Here is a 16,782-nt window from a genome sequence, read left to right as displayed (position 1 = left end):
CCCTCCACTTTGCTAATCTGCTTTGAAGAAGTCATGGAGTTGGTTTGAAAACAGAAAATTTGACTTTATGGATTTGGTAGTACTTAACAGATGACTTAAGAATTGACAACGAGCTGCATTATCATATTTCTTATGTGAGCACATGCAACAAGACTTCTTCAAATTGTGTGCAATATGCGCCAAATTTTAGGTTGAAACAAGTTTAGAGTTCATTTGTTTGACAATGTCTGAAGTTTCTTAAAATAAAAATAAAAAAAATGTCACGGCAAAGCCGAAAACCTCAAAAGTAAGAATGGTGCAAAGATAATATCAAAGGAATCTGACTTTCATATATCTATTTTTGAGGCTTTGATTACAAATAACGTATTGTATGTTTTGCCCTTTCCTATGAACATTGAATCATAAACAAAAATTCAAGGACAATAGTGATGGCAAAAATCCACATAATATTCAAGGCCCTTGTGTCCACATTTTGTTACAGAGAGGGAAGAAAAGGAGGATGATGAAACTAAAGAATAATCTAAATGGAATGTGCAGGAGCTAATTTGGCCTATGCCTGTTAGGAAAAATCAAGGGAACTGGAATGACCCTCCAATTTCAGTAGCACCAGCAGGGGGGTTGATGGCAACCCACAGAAGCGAAATGGTAATGGCGATAAGTCCTGACCAGACAAATACAATTGTAGGTGTCCTTCCGCGCCTTCCCATCAATCCCTTTGCAAAAGGATAGAGATGAGCCAGCACCCAAAAACTGAAGAAAACCCCTCCTAGCAACCGGCTCCATTGTGGTATCGTGCTATATATTGTCCGGCTTACACCAACAGCTATCGCGATCAAGTTAGTCATCATGATCACAATGGGTGGGATAAAAAGGGAAGTCCATTTGATGATATAGAGATCAGCAAATTCATCATCATCATCAGCTGCAGATTTTGATGTCAGTGTAAATGAAATCTCAATGCCAGCAACCACTTTTAGCAGCCCTTGAAGCACAGCAGCAAGATGGGCACTTGTGCCCCCAATTAACCAAAATTGCTCATTACGCCACCACTCTTCCAAAGAAATCCCGGACCACTTGATCTCGAGAACCGCAAGCGCGCAGAGAGTCAATGTGATCGCAAGGAGATATGTGAGGAAGGTGACGTTCAGGGACTGGACGATGAACTGACCAGAGAATAGTGAAAGTGCTGGGAGGAAGCAGTAAACAATTAGGAATATCGAGGTGAAAGGGTAGATACCGACATTGAGATAGGCAATCCGTTGCAAAATTTTCATCCTGGGACTAGCCAAAAAAGCGTTGTTGCGAGAGAAGAAGATTTCAACAGAACCAGTGGCCCATCGAAGCACTTGGTGAAGCCTGTCAGTGAGATTGATCGGTGCAGTGCCACGGAATGCATCTCTCTTTGTCACACAGTAAATAGATCTCCAACCCCTATTATGCATCCTATACCCCGTCACCACGTCTTCAGTAACAGACCCATAAATCCATCCAACTCTATTACCCCATTCAGTTTTGTCCTCATACCAACATGAAATGACACTGATCGCTTCAGCAACAGTGGAGGCATCAAGAAGTTCCCTTGGGATAGTTAGAGCACCAGGTGGTCGTCCATTCTTTACTGCAGGATGATCAGCAAGTGGTCTACCTTGGAATTCTGCGACTGGAATGGAATCAATGAGGAAACTTGAGTTACCAAACCTTTTAGGAAAGGCAGCAAGATTCATCTCCTCGTCATCAAAATCCGCCATTCTAAGTGCCCTGTTGTCATTATCGACAGAAGACACGGTAGCCTTACTCTTGCGCTGACCAAAACAACAGCTGCAGCAACCAGGGTGGTGTTCCTTGGTTCGTGGTGGGTCAAAACCATAAAGAGCAGTTCTGCGGAAGAGGCAACCAGTCCCCACATACATTGGACCTTGAAGGCCATCAAGGGCACGCATGTTGACATCAAAGAAAACAGTGTTGTGATTAGCATAACGGTCAGAAGGATCAATTCCCTCAAAACGTTGAGGAAACTGAACATAACAGATTCTATCCCCACCACGGTCCATCATAAAACACATTCCCTCCCTAATAGCCTGCGAGTTGTAGATGTAGTGATCACAATCAAGGTTGAGAATAAAGGGACCATTAGACATGATGGCCGAAGCTCGGACCAAGGCATTCATCGCTCCAGCCTTTTTGTTATGATCATAGCCAGGACGCTTCTCACGAGAGACATACACCAGCAAGGGGAGCCGAATATCAACTTCTGTTAAATCAATTAGACGGTCATCAGCAGAGTTTCCATGTAAGGGTTCATCACTTGGAGGTTTTAACATAACCTGTACCCAACAAAAAGAAAAGTAAAACCAACAAAGTTAAACCAAATCAATTACTTCAAGAATCTAACATACAAGTCATTTTCAGCTGACCAAGTGTATAAAATAGCAAATAAACGTACAGTTGGCGCAAAATGATAAGCCTCTAAAGCACAACAACATACCCAGTATGATCCAACAAGTGGGGTCTGGGGAGGGTGGGGTGTAGGCAGACCTTAACCCTACCTTTGCGGGATAGAGAGGTTGTTTCCGATAGATCCTCGGCTCAAGAAGAGTGTTTTTCAAAACAGGTTTGAGAAATATACAAGTAAAATACACGCCTAAAGACAGAGTTAATGATAATCAGGGAGAAGAAAAAAACTACTGCAATAAGTTTCTTTTCTCTTTTTCCTCATCCTTGGAGGGAGGAACAAAAAGGAGTGGATTCAGCATGAGTGATCATATGCATCAAACATTATTCCTTGATTAGTAAATAACGATGGAAGCAACAAACAACTAGACATCATTAATATGAAGAATCAATACCTGTAAGATTCCTGCATGATCACCCCTAGTGTGCTCGGGAGCAGAAGCCATCCATGTACCAGGCCAGTGGGTTCCATCTGCCATCCAAGTGGCCTTTGTTATCTTGATGGGTTCCAAAAGCTCATCCCCAGCTGCCTCTCGCTGAAGCTTCATAGCCTTGATTTCTTCTCGAGCATTATATGCATCAGAACGCCGACGAATTGAATCAGGAAGGCTATTGATTCGAACCTTAAATTCATCATATTCACGCTTCACCCGTCTGCGGTCCTTCACAAAATCTTGACGTACTTTGTTCTTGTACGGGTCTCTCTTCAAGCTGAAGTAGGTTTCTGGGTTCCTTGGTTCGATATCATGTTTACGACAAAAAGGCACCCAAGTGTTGGAAAAACTTGCAGCTTCTGCCATTGCTTCAAATGTCAGAAGAGCACCTCCATCATCAGAAATATAGCACGAAAGCTTTTCGACAGGGTAATCAGCCGCAAGGATAGACAGTATCGTGTTTGCAGTGACTAGTGGTGGCTCTTTCTCGGGATCCGCAGTAGAGACAAATATGTCTATACCTGGAAGATCAGATTTTCCTGTGGGATTGGTAGGAGTTGGGGTTTCAAATTTTTCTTTCAAAACATTAAGATCGGTAGCACGGTTAACGGGGCATAACTTTGGAAGCTGGTCAAGCAGCCAAGAGATTGCAAACCAAATCTCACAGATTATGGACATATACCATAACCATATAGCGTCATCGTTTGGATGGGTAATTCTCCATTGAAGAAATAGTCCAAGAACAACAACGCGAATAAGAATCAACAGCCTGTATACATGGAGTTGTGTCAATACAGTTCTCAAATAGGTTGAGGAAAAGCAATATATAAGATAAACGCTACCCCGACACCCAAAATTGTTATTATTTCAAGATAAGAACATATGAACAACAGGGAACCTTATGCACAAGAGTACCAGATATAACAAAACATAGTACTACCAATAAAGCACAGTAGGCATTAAGCAACTGACCAATGTCTAACGCACAGGATTATCTAATGGTATCCACCCAAAAAGCTAGATTTAACTCGTCTCTTAAATATGGCATACTCAAGAAGCTAAGTTTGCAATGTAGTCTTACAAGATAAAAGATGAAGTCTCACACATGTTTTTAGAGGAAATCAACATATTAACAGGAACTTACAGTAAAGAAAAATTATTATGACTCTTTTAGCATCTTTCTTTGATTAGAAGGAAGCATTCGTGTTAAAACTAATTTGTAAGTTTCCTAGCCACTTGGACGTGGGTGATTTCACCAAATTTTATTCTTGAATTCGAAGAAACAGAGAAGAAAGATGGCAATAAAAACCGTTAGGGACGAGAAATTACCGGTATGGGCTGATAACTGCAGCGGGTATCTTCAGCTTACGTGTAAGAGGCCTCCAAGGCTTGTTCAGAAGTTCAGAAGGCTCACCAGCATTATCGTCTTTGTCATTTCCAAACCCCTCATCCTTTGGCCATATAGCATTTCCATAGCCATACGTTCCTTTTGTCTCAAATAACCATTTATTATGATCAAAATCCCCTGTTTGACTCCTCATCAACCCCGAGTGGCTTCTTATTATCGCTGACTTATTACCCGATCGCATCAATGACAACCTCCTTTCCATTTTAGACATGCTAACGTTTGAAGGTAAAGTCAGAGGTCGTCCAGAAGGATCAACAGCATTCTCAGCTAAATCAGTGCTTTTGTAAGGCTCTTTACAACCAGGACATATCCCATCACCAGTTTTGACAGCATCAACGTAACAATCCCGGCAAATTTTAAAATCACACTCACAAGGAAGAATATCTTCACCCCTTTCATCACTCATGACTTTCCCATCACAACCCGGTATAGCACAAGAAGAACCTTTAGCACCAGCCATCTGGGGATGGTTAGTTTCTGATTCAATTACCTTATCCATCAAGTGAGCACGAGTCACACTGTTATAACCACCGGTAAACAAGGAACTCGACACGTACTGCTCTTCAACCCTCTGAGAAATTGAAGGATCCATAGGTTGATTATCAGGGGTTGGAGGGATATGCACTGTGTAGTTTGCAAATTCAATGCCACTAGTCTCACTATCCAGTGATTCCCTTGATAAGTTCACATACCGACCCGACGAGGTCCTCCTTGCAAAAGTAACACCAGAAGCCTTACCCTGTTGGGAATCAGAAGCTTTAAAGGATCTTGAAGTCATATTCCTAAAAATTGTGCTAAAAGATCACTTGATGACTAACAAAACCTGAATCTGCACAAGGTCAAACAAGTCACCAGCAAATTAGTTGACTCTAAGTTGAGACATCAAAAAATTACAAACAATAGTGCAATGGATATACAAGCTCTAGATTTCAAATATTTCAACTTCTTTTTGAAACAGGAAAATGAAATTCTTTTCGAAAATCCCAGCATAAAAAAAGGGAAAAAATAGTAAACAAAAGCATGCCCAAAAACCCCCCTTTCTCTTTCTCCAAAGCTAATGCTCACTCTTTATTAGCTAAAAAGCATTAAAGGGCCATCCTTTTTAGCAAAAAACAATTGATCATTTTGTGTGAAAAGCATCAAAACATAACAAAAAACACATAAAAGAAGTTCACCTAAATCTTGATGAGATACATCAACAACTAAGAATCAAGATTTTCCAAAAACCAAGGTGGAAAAAATGTAAGTTCAAGTACACATCCAGATCCTTCTCTTCACATACAAATCTTCCCTATATACATTTAAATTATCGTAATGATTTCGCACAAGTAGAGAGATATGTGTCCTCAACAAGTCACCCAATACTTATAAGACAACTAATATAAAGATATAGAAAACATTGTTTATAAATACAAGAGAATTGGCCTACTAAAGGCGTGTTAGAAACATTCAAGACATAATACCAAATAAAATATATAAACACATTACTTGCAAACATATACACGCTGCAAATTAGTACAACTGTAACAAAGCTTTCATGGGGTCCCTCCAAAAGTTTAGACTTAGTCTTCCATTGTCCAATTAAATTAAATGGGTTATAAATTAAACTAATAAAAATATCTATTACGTAAGACAAACTAACCCAATCCCCATTTTCCTCCCTCTTTCTTCTGTCACCCTTTAAATAAATAAAAAAAGAAAAAAGAAAACAGAAAATGAGTAGTTAGTATTTACCAACCTCAAAATTTTGATAAAAAGATAACATCAGCTAAGAAAGATTCAACTTTTTTGTTTTTTTTTCAACAAAAAAAGAAAAACTAAAAAAGATTTTTTTTTTTTTTTTTTTGCAGCTAACAGCAGCCGGCTAAGCATTTTTTTTTTGGTCTGCATCACAAAAAACATAAAAGCCTTTATATCTAAATACACAATAGGGGGTCAAAAATGTGTATATATGAAAATTTAGTAAAAAATAAAATAAAATAAAGAGATCTGGATGAATGAGTTTCCATTTATGGGGTTCTTGAAAATTTCAAAAAAATAAAAGTGAGATTTACGTAATTTTTACCTTATCTACTCTGCTATGTAGTTACTACTAACCAAAGTAGACAGAAAATAGTATGTGCATTTGATAGTAGTGTGTTGAAGATGTTGATAATGGAAGCTTTTTACTGTTGATTTTCTTGCTAAGGACAGTGTGGAAGAAAGAAAAGAGTATATTTCGTGGGGTAGAGAGAGAGAAAATGGAATTTATGGGGGGCTTTTTTCTTTAAGACCGGAATTTGTGGGGTTAAAAAAGTAATTTACGGGAATATAGGGGGTCGGTCTGATACGCGGTACAGGTGATTTGTTTCCTGTGCGAAAGGGATATTTTCACTATCTTTACAACCGGTCTTCATTCTTTCTCTCACTCGTTTGGGTAACACTTTTACTTTGATTTTCAGTATAAGAAACTCCGGTATAACTTTGTATTAAAATATTGAAATAATTTTGCACCACATGAAATAGAGCCTGTTTGGATGGGCTTATGTGTTATAAGCTAAAAAAAATAAGTTAAGGTAGTCTAACTTATTTTTTTTTGGCTTATAAGCTATTTTCAGCTTATAAACTGCTTTAGATAAGTTAAGTCAAATGGGCCCAATTATTTTTTTGAGCTTATTTTAAGCACAAAATAACTTTAAACTGGCCAGCCAAACACTCAAAAAAACTGAAAACAGCTTATAAGCAACTTATAAGGCAATTTAAACGGGCTCATAGAAATGCCACTCCAACAATTAGCTAAAATGTGGATGAAATAAGGAAAATGACTTAGATTATATACAATCAAAACTAGTACTAATAAGTAATAATCCAAGACTTATTAATTCAAGTATTCGATATTAGCATTATAATCCCAGCAAATATTTTATCACCTAACTAAACATACCCTTGTTAATAGAAGTAGGAAAAGGGTTAACAACATTGAAGGTATGAGATAAATCTCAAGTTAACTGAAGTTGAATGAATCAAACTATCTCAAAAATCAGAAAGTTCTTTTATGTAGTAATAATATCAAAATTAAAATATCAAGTTGATGCAGTCGTTTTGATTTTTATTTTGATAGTTATGGAGTAATAAAAGACTGGAAGATCAGGCCCACTAAACTAAAGGATAGGCTTATAGAGGAGTAGAGTTAGTTAAAGCTACACAGAACTTATTGCCTCGTCCTCTACGTAGATTAATAAAATCTAGTTCGTCAATTTTTCATCTCAAAGATCCAGCATAAATAATTTAATAACTAAAAATATTATTTTTCTTAGTTGTTACTATATCTTTAAACCTCCTGCCCGCAAAATAGAAATATTAATTTGTTTTTTGATATTTTCCATTATTTAATGAAGCTTAATTTGGTGGCTATCAGAAGAGTTGGCATTTGGAAGCTTTTTTGAATAAAGTAGTTTCTTTAGAAAAAAGTTGAAAATAAAAACGTAAGTCAATAGTGTTTGTTCATTAAAAAATTTCCTTTTATCACCAAAAGTATTTTGTCACAATCTGTTCTTAAAGGCCAAAATATTGCATTTGCCAAAATTAAAATGGACCTGGAAAAACATAATACATCCAAACTTCAAACACTACTCTTTGGGTTTGTTTGATCAGTAGACAAGCTATGTTGGGATGAGTTATCCTGCTATTATTTTTTATTAACTGTTTGGTTTGTTACATTAAAAATAATATGTATTGCATAATTTTTAAGAAGAAGTTGTCTGTTTACAAAAATATCTTCCACCTTATCTACCAAAAAAAGATTTTAAAGGACGACCTCATGAGTATTTTATCATTTTCATTACTTTATTTAGAGATAACTAATCCTGGTAATATTATTTCGTCAGATAACTTATCCTTGTAATGTTTCTAATTATGACATAATTTATCTTGCAATTAGTAATTAAAGGAGAAATAAGATAATACTAAATTTTTATACCAAAATTATTTATGCTTTGTCCACCTTAGTCCATACCAACACGACCTCTTAATCGGAAAACAGGTCAAAGTTTCTCTTTCATAATTTTGGTTGTTTTTTTTCATTCAATATTTTGACCAATGATCGGCTGAACAGGTTATTAGGGTGGTCGTCAGCTGTAGGCGATTTTTACCTGGTTCATCGTTATTCTCATGGCCCACGGTAACGGGTGTTTTCATGCAGACAACGTTGAACTATTACATGCTCTGTTCAATTTTGTTACCAACATTATCCACCTAGTTTCGGATAATTACTATACCTACCCCCGGGCAAATTTCGAATTTCAAATAAGGAAGTACTCGGCCCAAAAAAAAAAAAAAAAAGGATATTAAGTACGCGTTTGGGCAAAAAGCAAAATACGTAAAGAGTTTTATATGTTTAGCTTACCTATTGTTATATTTGCCCTATTGTTATATTTGCATAGTTAGGAATGTTTGTGCCAGTTGATCTCCAGCTCACCATATATACTTCCAAAAACAAAACAAAACTATGTGTCGTGACAATTCATCCAATAATTAAGATTTAAGTAACAACTAACGCTATCCAAGTTTGTATATCTCTTTGCCTTGTAAGTCCAAATTTTATACTTATTACTTATTGTCTAACATCACTGTAGTATATTTCCATCGTTCTGTTCCAATTTATGGGGATGTATGGTGGCTAAAGAGGATCCCTCTATAATTAACCAAAGGCTCCATATTAAACCTTCCGAACGGACATTTTTTTGATAGGGAGTTACACCATTTAGTAGGTCTACATGATATAAAATCTTATTAGTCGAGCTAGTAAATTTTGATCAGTACCGGATGCCTAATACACATACATTGTATTTATACACATAAAGTATACTTATAAAAATTTAGAGCACGTTGAGCATTAGACATGTGAAAAGCATAAATTCAGCCAAAACACATGCGACATATCTTTGGAGTCAAAGTTGATTCCTTAAGAAACTAGCCAAAAGAATCACTAATTCAACAGAAAAGCAAAATTTCAAACGTAAACCCAACCGCCCGCTATTTACGTGCTTCCTTCATCTGTATGTGAACGCTAGCTGTATTACAACTCTCAGAATGTACTCGTTTGTTTTTCCAAATTAGTGCAATAGAGTTCACTATTTTACTTACTCTTTCTGTCCCAATTTATCTGATATAGTGACTAGAAGCAGAGTATAAGAAAAAAACTAATACTTTTGAAACTTGCGGTCTAAAACAACCTATAGATATTTATGTGGCTCTAAATCATTTCATTAAGAGTAAAATGAGGAGTATTAAGTTAAATTATTTCTAACTATAAAAAATGTATAATTCTTTTTTATTCATACAAAAAAGAAAAGTGTATCACATAAATTAAGACAAGATATAGTAAGGTTCAACGAATATGAATTTCATGGCCAATTTTGATAACCGTGGCCTTTCTTTTAATTGATTTTTATTTTTGGGATGGCAATAGGGCGGGGCAAGCCTGCCCTGTTAAGATTTTGACTCACCCTGCCCTGTCTAAGATTTTGACCCACCCTGTCCCGTCTCTTATTCTTTTTTTTCTTTTTTCCCAAAAATTGCCCTACCTTGCTCTGCCCCGCTAATCCCCACCCTGCCCCGTTTATATCTTTGTTCATTTTTTCACTTTATTTTTACTTTACAATATTTTATTTAATATCTTAGTCCTCGATTTTATTTGTATTTTGTGAAATTTGTTATTTAGAATTATACATAAAGAAATTAAACAAAATATGAATAATTTGTTAGTTTGTCTAGAAGCACATATATGGAGAGCCTGTTTAGTTTATTTACTGGTATACTTATTGACTTAGTCATGCTTAAATAAGGTTCATCCTTTGTTGGAATTGATGTAAGAGCCCGTTTGGATTGGCTTATAAGTTGCTTATAAGCTGTTTTCAGCTTTTTTAAGTGTTTGGCTGGCCAGCTTAAAGATATTTTGTGCTTAAAATAAGCTCAAAAAAATAATTGGGTCCGTTTGACTTAATTATCTAAAGCAGCTTATAAGCTGCTTAAAATAAGCCCATCCAAACAGGCTCTAAGACTAATTTTATATCCGCTGTCATGTAACTATTTTTTCTGTGGTAATTTAAACTGCTGTCATGTAATTAGATGTCACGACTTTGGTTTATCAATTTTTTATTTTTTATAACAGAGGCATTAACTAAAATGCTCCTAACAAAAGTAGAATATCACATGATTATGTAAACTGTTCATCTTTGCGAATTTATTAACATTTTTAGAATTTCACTTTTTATATTAGTTTACAGCAATATAAAATTTTATAAAGCCACCAGAATAACCAAACCTAATTGTAAAATAGTAGGAGTAGTAAACACTATGTCTAAATGGGTCTCAGTGATGATTCAAAAACTATGTCTTGCTTACTAGTAAGGAAAATATTATCATTTAAAATTTCAACCTGAATTTGACAAGCCCCACCCTGCCCTTCCCCCATTTAGAATTGCAATTGTAGTTCACCCGCCCCGCCTTGACCTGCCCTATTTATCCTTTGCCCTGCCCTGCCTCGTTAAGCTTTTGCTCTGCCCTGTCCTATCCTGCCCCGCCCCGCCCTGTTTGCCATTTCTAAATCCATCCCAACGACGTTTGGAAACGACACAGGATTAAGTAGGCATTTCAACATAAAAATGTGATATTTTAAATTTAAAAAAAGGCTCAAAAGGGTATTTGAAAATTAAATTGTATTTGAACATGCATTTAACGTGAAGAAAAAAAAACTACGAGTTGTGAAAGTTTTAATAGTTTTCAAACATTGTAGGATTTTCTTGTTTATGAGAAAAAATATAACTTTTAAGAATCCAAATCGTATGTCCAAACAATTCAACTTCAAATCAACTTCTACCTAAATCAATAATTTCAAATTATTATTTCAAGTTCCGGTACAGACAGCTACTAAATATTAATCGAACCGTGATGAATTGTGGGGAAAATAGCTCAGTTGGTTAGAGCAACCGTTCAGTAAGTGAGAGGTCTTGAGTTCAACTCAACAAGAGCATCTCTAAAGTTGATTTTTAAAAATAAATCATAATCTTTTCTAAACTTCAAACTAATAAATGTTTATACGCATTTCATTCATACTAAATGGAAAGAGATTATTATTACTGTATACGATAAAAATCGAACTTATGCTAGACCGGTGAGACCGGGAATCGAGGGAAGAAAGAAACAAGCTCGAGCACGAAGACTTTCCTTCGAACCGGAGATATCGCACTAGAAGTGGTTGATCAGAAGAGAGTGAAGGAAATCGTTTAGTCCGGCTTCTCCATAGCCGAGCTGATCGTGGCCGTTGGTCCGGGTGATCGTGGCCGTTGGTCCAGGTGATCAGTTTCACAATTGCCACGCGTCAAGACCGTTCTGCCACATTGTACTGCCAATCGTACGAGTGTCAGACCGTACGACCCAACCTTATCCTTTTAGGATTTTTTTATTCAAAAAGGCTTTATATTGTACAAGGCCCACAAGGCAAAACTATAAATATGAGGTATTATCCTACTTTCAAGGGTTAGCTTTTTCAGATCTAGAACATTGTAATAGCAAAATATATAAAATCTCTCTCTCTCTCTCTCTCTCTCTCTGATATTGGTTCGGATTTGTGTGTTCTTCTTTAGCTATATATTCATATGTTATTTAATACATATATTTAGTATAAATCACCGATTTCGATTCATTTGGTCATAGCAGATCCATATATATTTTCTTCCAAGCAAATAGATTAAAGCTCATCCACATATCCTATACCTCACTTACAAATTCAATTGATTACCTAAATTCGGGGTAAATAGTTTGGCGCCCACCGTGGGGCTAGGATAATAGTGGTCTTTGATCTTGGTTTCTATCTCTTACCCGTCAGAATCGAAAAAATCTTTTGTTCGTCTCTGTGAAAAAGGACCAAATGGCAAACAGTGGACAATTTAGTCACGTCAACAACAACGAGATTGTGGCCGAAAATGAAGGCAGTGGGCCACGAGGATTACTAGCAAATCCTGTCGACCCAAACCCCGTTAATTCGAGGGAGGGCCTCAACCGGCAAAACACCGTGAATCAGGAGAATGCCACCCCGCCGGCCACCGATCCTTTAAATACTCATAATTCAATTACTTTGTCCCGGACATAAGGCCGGAAAGTGCCGGATACCCCGAATGATAATATTGACTTACGTTTAATTTCTGAAATGTTGCAGGAACAGAGGGCAACTATTGCCGAACAAGGAGTCGCAATAGCCCAGTTGCAAAGCAAAAATGATAAAACGGCCCTGGAGAGGACGAAAGGTGTTGCTGAACCTAGAAGGGACGAGACGCGGATGATCTAAAGTAATGGGTCCGGAGCTGGTTCATCCACCGAAGTCCTGAGAATGCTCGAAACATTGGCGAAGCGGGTAGACTCGACTGAGAAGAGGGTGGAAACATACAACTCTCGGGTGGACCAAATCCCGGGGGCTCCGCCTATTCTGAAAGGACCGGATTCGAAGAGATACATCCACAGGCCTTTTCCTCCGAGTACGGCTCCGAAGTTGATCCCGAAGAGGTTCAAAATGCTGGATATCCAGAAATATGACGGCACAACAGACCCTCAGGAACACGTGACTTCATACACCTGTGCCATAAAAGGCAATGATGTTGAAGAGGATGAAATTGGATCCGTGTTACTGAAAAAGTTTGGGGAAACTCTGTCAAAGGGAGCGTTGACTTGGTACGACCATCTGCCCGAGAATTCAATCACTTCTTTCGAAATGCTCGCCGACGCGTTCATAAAAGCTCATGCCGGTGCCAAAAAGGTGCAGGCTCGTAAGGGGGATATTTTTCGTATAGCCCAAAGGGATGATGAGTTATTGCGTGTATTTGTCAACCGATCCCAAAGGGAACGAATGGATCTCCCTCCGGTTCCGGAGGAATGGGCTGCACAAGCTTTCACCAAATGGCTCAATCCTCGGAGTTTGACGGCCTCATTCAAACTAAAGGAAAACTTGTTGGAATACGAGGTTGTGACCTGGGCGGATGTCCATAACAGATACGAGTCGAAGATTCGGGTAGAGGATGACCAACTCGAGCTTCCCTCGGGGCCCGTGAATATGAACAAAAGCTCGGAGAGATCCCGAAAAATTATGAGCCGGAGTCTAGACTATCGAGGGAAAGGTATCGGCCCTACTCTCATTCGGAAAAGCCAAGCTTCAGGTTGGAAAACTCAAGGGTTGGCCCGAGTCAATTCTCCGATCGGGGTGATAGACGGGCCGAGTGTCGGTCGAACAGTCGAGGTCTCTCATTCAGGAGCGATGCCGGAAGCTCGGCCAGCAACAAAGACTTGCCGAGGATATCGGAGTACAACTTCAACGTCAATACTTCGGACCTCGTCTCGGTTATTGGCCGTATCGCAGATGTAAGATGGCCGAGACCACTAAGGTCAGACCAGGGCCAATGGGATCCGAGCGTGATGTGTGAATATCATGGAACCCATGGACACAGAACTAAGGATTGTCGCCAGCTAAGAGAGGAGGTGGCTCGGTTACTGAAGAATGCCCATCTCCGAGAATTGCTAAGTGAACAAGCTAAAGGTCACTACAAGGAAAGAGAGTCTCATAAACGGGCCGAACCAATAGAACCTCAGCATATAATCAACATGATAATCGAGGGTACCGATACCCCACGAGGGCCGGTGATGAAACGGACGAAGGTTTCTATTGTGCGTGAGAAGTGCAGCAGGGATTACTTACCCGTGGGTTCCATCTCTTTCAGCAACGAGGATGCAGAAGGCATCATTCAACCGCATAATGATGCATTGGTAATCTCTATACTTATTTTTAAATCACAAGTTAAACGTATTTTGATTGACCCAGGTAGCTCGGCCAACATCATCCGGTGGAGAGTGGTCGAACAGCTAAGGCTACTCGATCAGATCGTATCGTTAGCCCGGGTGCTCAGCGGGTTCAACATGGCGAGCGAAACCACGAAGGGGAGATCTCTTTGCCGGTCAACATTGATGTCATTATCCAGCAAACGGTGTTCTATGTAATCGAATGAGATATGAAGTATAATGCATTGCTAGGTAGACCTTGGATACATAGCATAAGGGCCGTGCCGTCGACATTACATCAGCTGCTGAAATTACCGACCCCGGAGGGGATAAAAACCATCCGAGGTGAACAGCCCGCTGCAAGGGAGATGTTCGCGGTCGAGGAAGCGACACCTCAGCCCAAAAAATCGGATCAAAAGGAAGAAGATTCAACCGGGGGCAAGGACACCAAATAGCAACTAAAGCCCACGGGATTGGATCCGGGATATGAAGAGGATGATTTCGGTGTACCCAGATCGTTCGTCTTTCCGGATGACTCGGATGCAACCAAGTCAATAGTAGAGGAGTTGGAGCAAATCACCTTGTTCGAATATCTACCGGACAGAAAGGTATACCTGGGCACGGGGTTAACCTCAAAGCTCAGGAATAAGTTAATTAAATTTCTTCGAGCTAATGCTGATTGATTCGCATGGTCCCATATAGATATGGCAGGTGTGTCACCGGAAGTAACAACTCACAAGCTCAGCTTAGATGGGAGGTTTCCCCCTGTGAAGCAGAAGAGAAGGCCCATGGCAGAGGCGAAACATGCCTTCGTATAGGATGAGGTAACGAAGCTTTTAAAAATAGGCTCTATCCGGGAGGTAAAGTACCCGGACTGGCTAGCTAACGTAGTAGTGATGCCGAAAATGGGTAATAAATTTCGAATGTGCGTTGATTATAAGGATCTAAACAAAGCATGCCCAAAGAATTCATTTCCGTTGCCTCACATCGATAGAATGATCGATGCCACGGCCGGGCATGAGATGTTAAGTTTTCCCGATACTTAATCCGGGTATAACCAAATCCGGATGCACCCGGAGGATTAAGAGAAAACATTCTTTATTACCCGGTACGGGACTTACTGTTACAACGTCATGCCTTTTGGATTAAAAAATGCCGATGCAATTTACCAACGCCTACTTAATGAAATGTTCGAAGAACAAATAGGGAAAACAATAGAAGTTTATATTGACGACATGGTAGTCAAGTCCCTAGAAATAGATGACCATTTAAAGCATTTGCAGGAAACCTTCGATGTACTCCGCAAGTACAACATGAAGCTTAACCAGGAAAAATGTGCCTTTGGTGTCCGTTCTGATAAATTTTTGGGTTTCATGGTGTCAAACCGGGGGATTGAAATCAACCCGGAGAAGATCAAAGCCATTGAGGATATTGAGGTAGTGAATAACGTCAAAGGAGTACAGAGGCTCACCGGAAGGATAGCGGTGCTGAGTCGTTTCATATCAAGGTCCTTGGATAAGAGTCACCGCTTTTTCTCCTTACTAAGGAAGAAGAACGACTTCGTTTGGACACCGGAGTGTCAAAGATCTTTGAAAGAATTGAAAAAGGTACTTGTCCAGCCCGCCGCTACTGCACACACCAAAAGCGGACGAGCAGCTTTTTCTCTACCTTGCCATCTCCGAGGTAGCGGTAAGTGGTGTTTTGGTCCGATAAGAATCAGGTACGCAATTCCTTACATACTATGTGAGTAGAACTTTAGGGGATGCGGAGACCCGTTATCCCCACTTGAAAAAGTTGGCATTGGCATTGGCATTGGTAAGTGCTTCTAGAAAGCTCAAGCCTTACTTTCAATGCCATCCGATATGTGTAGTGACTACTTACCCCTAAAGAACATCATGCATAAACCGGAATTATCGGGTAGACTAACAAAATGGGCCGTAGAGATTAGCGGATATGATATCGAATACAAAACTCAGACGGCCATCAAGTTCCAGATCTTCGTCGATTTTGTGGCGGACTTCACCCCGGCTATGGTCCCCGAGGTTGAGAAAGAACTTCTGCTAACCTCGGGGAAAGCTTCGGGTATTTGGTTGCTACACACAGACAGAGCCTCGACCTTAAAGGTTCTGGGCTAGGAATCGTCCTTAGAACCCCCGTCGGGGATGCCGTTCGACAATCCATTAGAACTGTTAAATTGACTAACAATGAAGCCGACTATGAAGTTATAATTGCAAGTTTGGAATTAGCCCGGAGTATGGGGGCTGAAATAATTGAGGCGAAGTGTGATTCTCTCTTGGTCGTTAACCAGGTGAATGGTGTCTTCCAGGTCAAGGACGAACGGATGCAAAGGTATCTGGAAAAAATCCAAGTGATACTACACCGGTTTAAAGAATGGACCATGCAGCATATACCGAGGGAGCAGAACAGCGAAGGCGATGCATTGACCTATTTGGGATCTTCAGTTGAAGGGGAAGAAATCAACCCCAGGACTACGATGCACTTGATGAATTCAGCGATAGAAAACGGACATGCCGAAATAAACACAATGGGTTTAACTTGGGATTGGCGCAACAAGTACATCGACTACTTGCGAGATGGAAAGCTCCCGAGTGACCCAAAAGAATCACAGTCACTAAGGACAAAAGCTGCACGTTTCTGCTTGGTAGACGGCCAATTGTATCGACG

General features: G+C 39.3%; 1 protein-coding gene across 3 annotated transcripts; it reads right to left on the bottom strand.

The window, feature by feature from the left end:
- Positions 1-309: 309 nt before the first annotated feature.
- On the bottom strand, positions 310-6,546 carry LOC132635357 (cellulose synthase-like protein D3). 3 transcript variants are annotated; one of them, XM_060351715.1, is made up of 4 exons: positions 6,359-6,546; positions 4,215-5,122; positions 2,847-3,654; positions 310-2,324 (listed from the first exon to the last, which is right to left on the bottom strand). In XM_060351715.1, the coding sequence occupies exons 2-4, from the start codon at positions 5,069-5,071 to the stop codon at positions 570-572; spliced, it is 3,420 nt and encodes a 1,139-aa protein (XP_060207698.1). In that variant the 5' UTR covers positions 5,072-5,122; positions 6,359-6,546; the 3' UTR covers positions 310-569. The 3 variants fall into 3 exon arrangements, with proteins under 3 accessions (XP_060207698.1, XP_060207700.1, XP_060207699.1); XM_060351717.1 differs by lacking the exon at positions 6,359-6,546 and adding an exon at positions 5,782-5,922; XM_060351716.1 differs by lacking the exon at positions 6,359-6,546 and adding an exon at positions 5,469-5,743.
- Positions 6,547-16,782: the final 10,236 nt, after the last annotated feature.

Source organism: Lycium barbarum, chromosome 4 (assembly GCF_019175385.1).
Source record: "Lycium barbarum isolate Lr01 chromosome 4, ASM1917538v2, whole genome shotgun sequence".
Lineage (NCBI taxonomy): Eukaryota > Viridiplantae > Streptophyta > Magnoliopsida > Solanales > Solanaceae > Lycium > Lycium barbarum.
This window is presented reverse-complemented; position numbering and strand designations above follow the sequence as displayed.

Excerpts from the sequence above, each read along its gene's own strand:
- LOC132635357 (XM_060351715.1), bottom strand. The coding sequence starts at position 5,071 with ATGACTTCAAGATCCTTTAAAGCTTCTGATTCCCAACAGGGTAAGGCT. Across the intron at positions 3,655-4,214 it reads GCAGTTATCAGCCCATACCG|GCTGTTGATTCTTATTCGCG; the intron begins GTAATTTCTCGT and ends CCATGTATACAG. Across the intron at positions 2,325-2,846 it reads ATCATGCAGGAATCTTACAG|GTTATGTTAAAACCTCCAAG; the intron begins GTATTGATTCTT and ends TGTTGGGTACAG.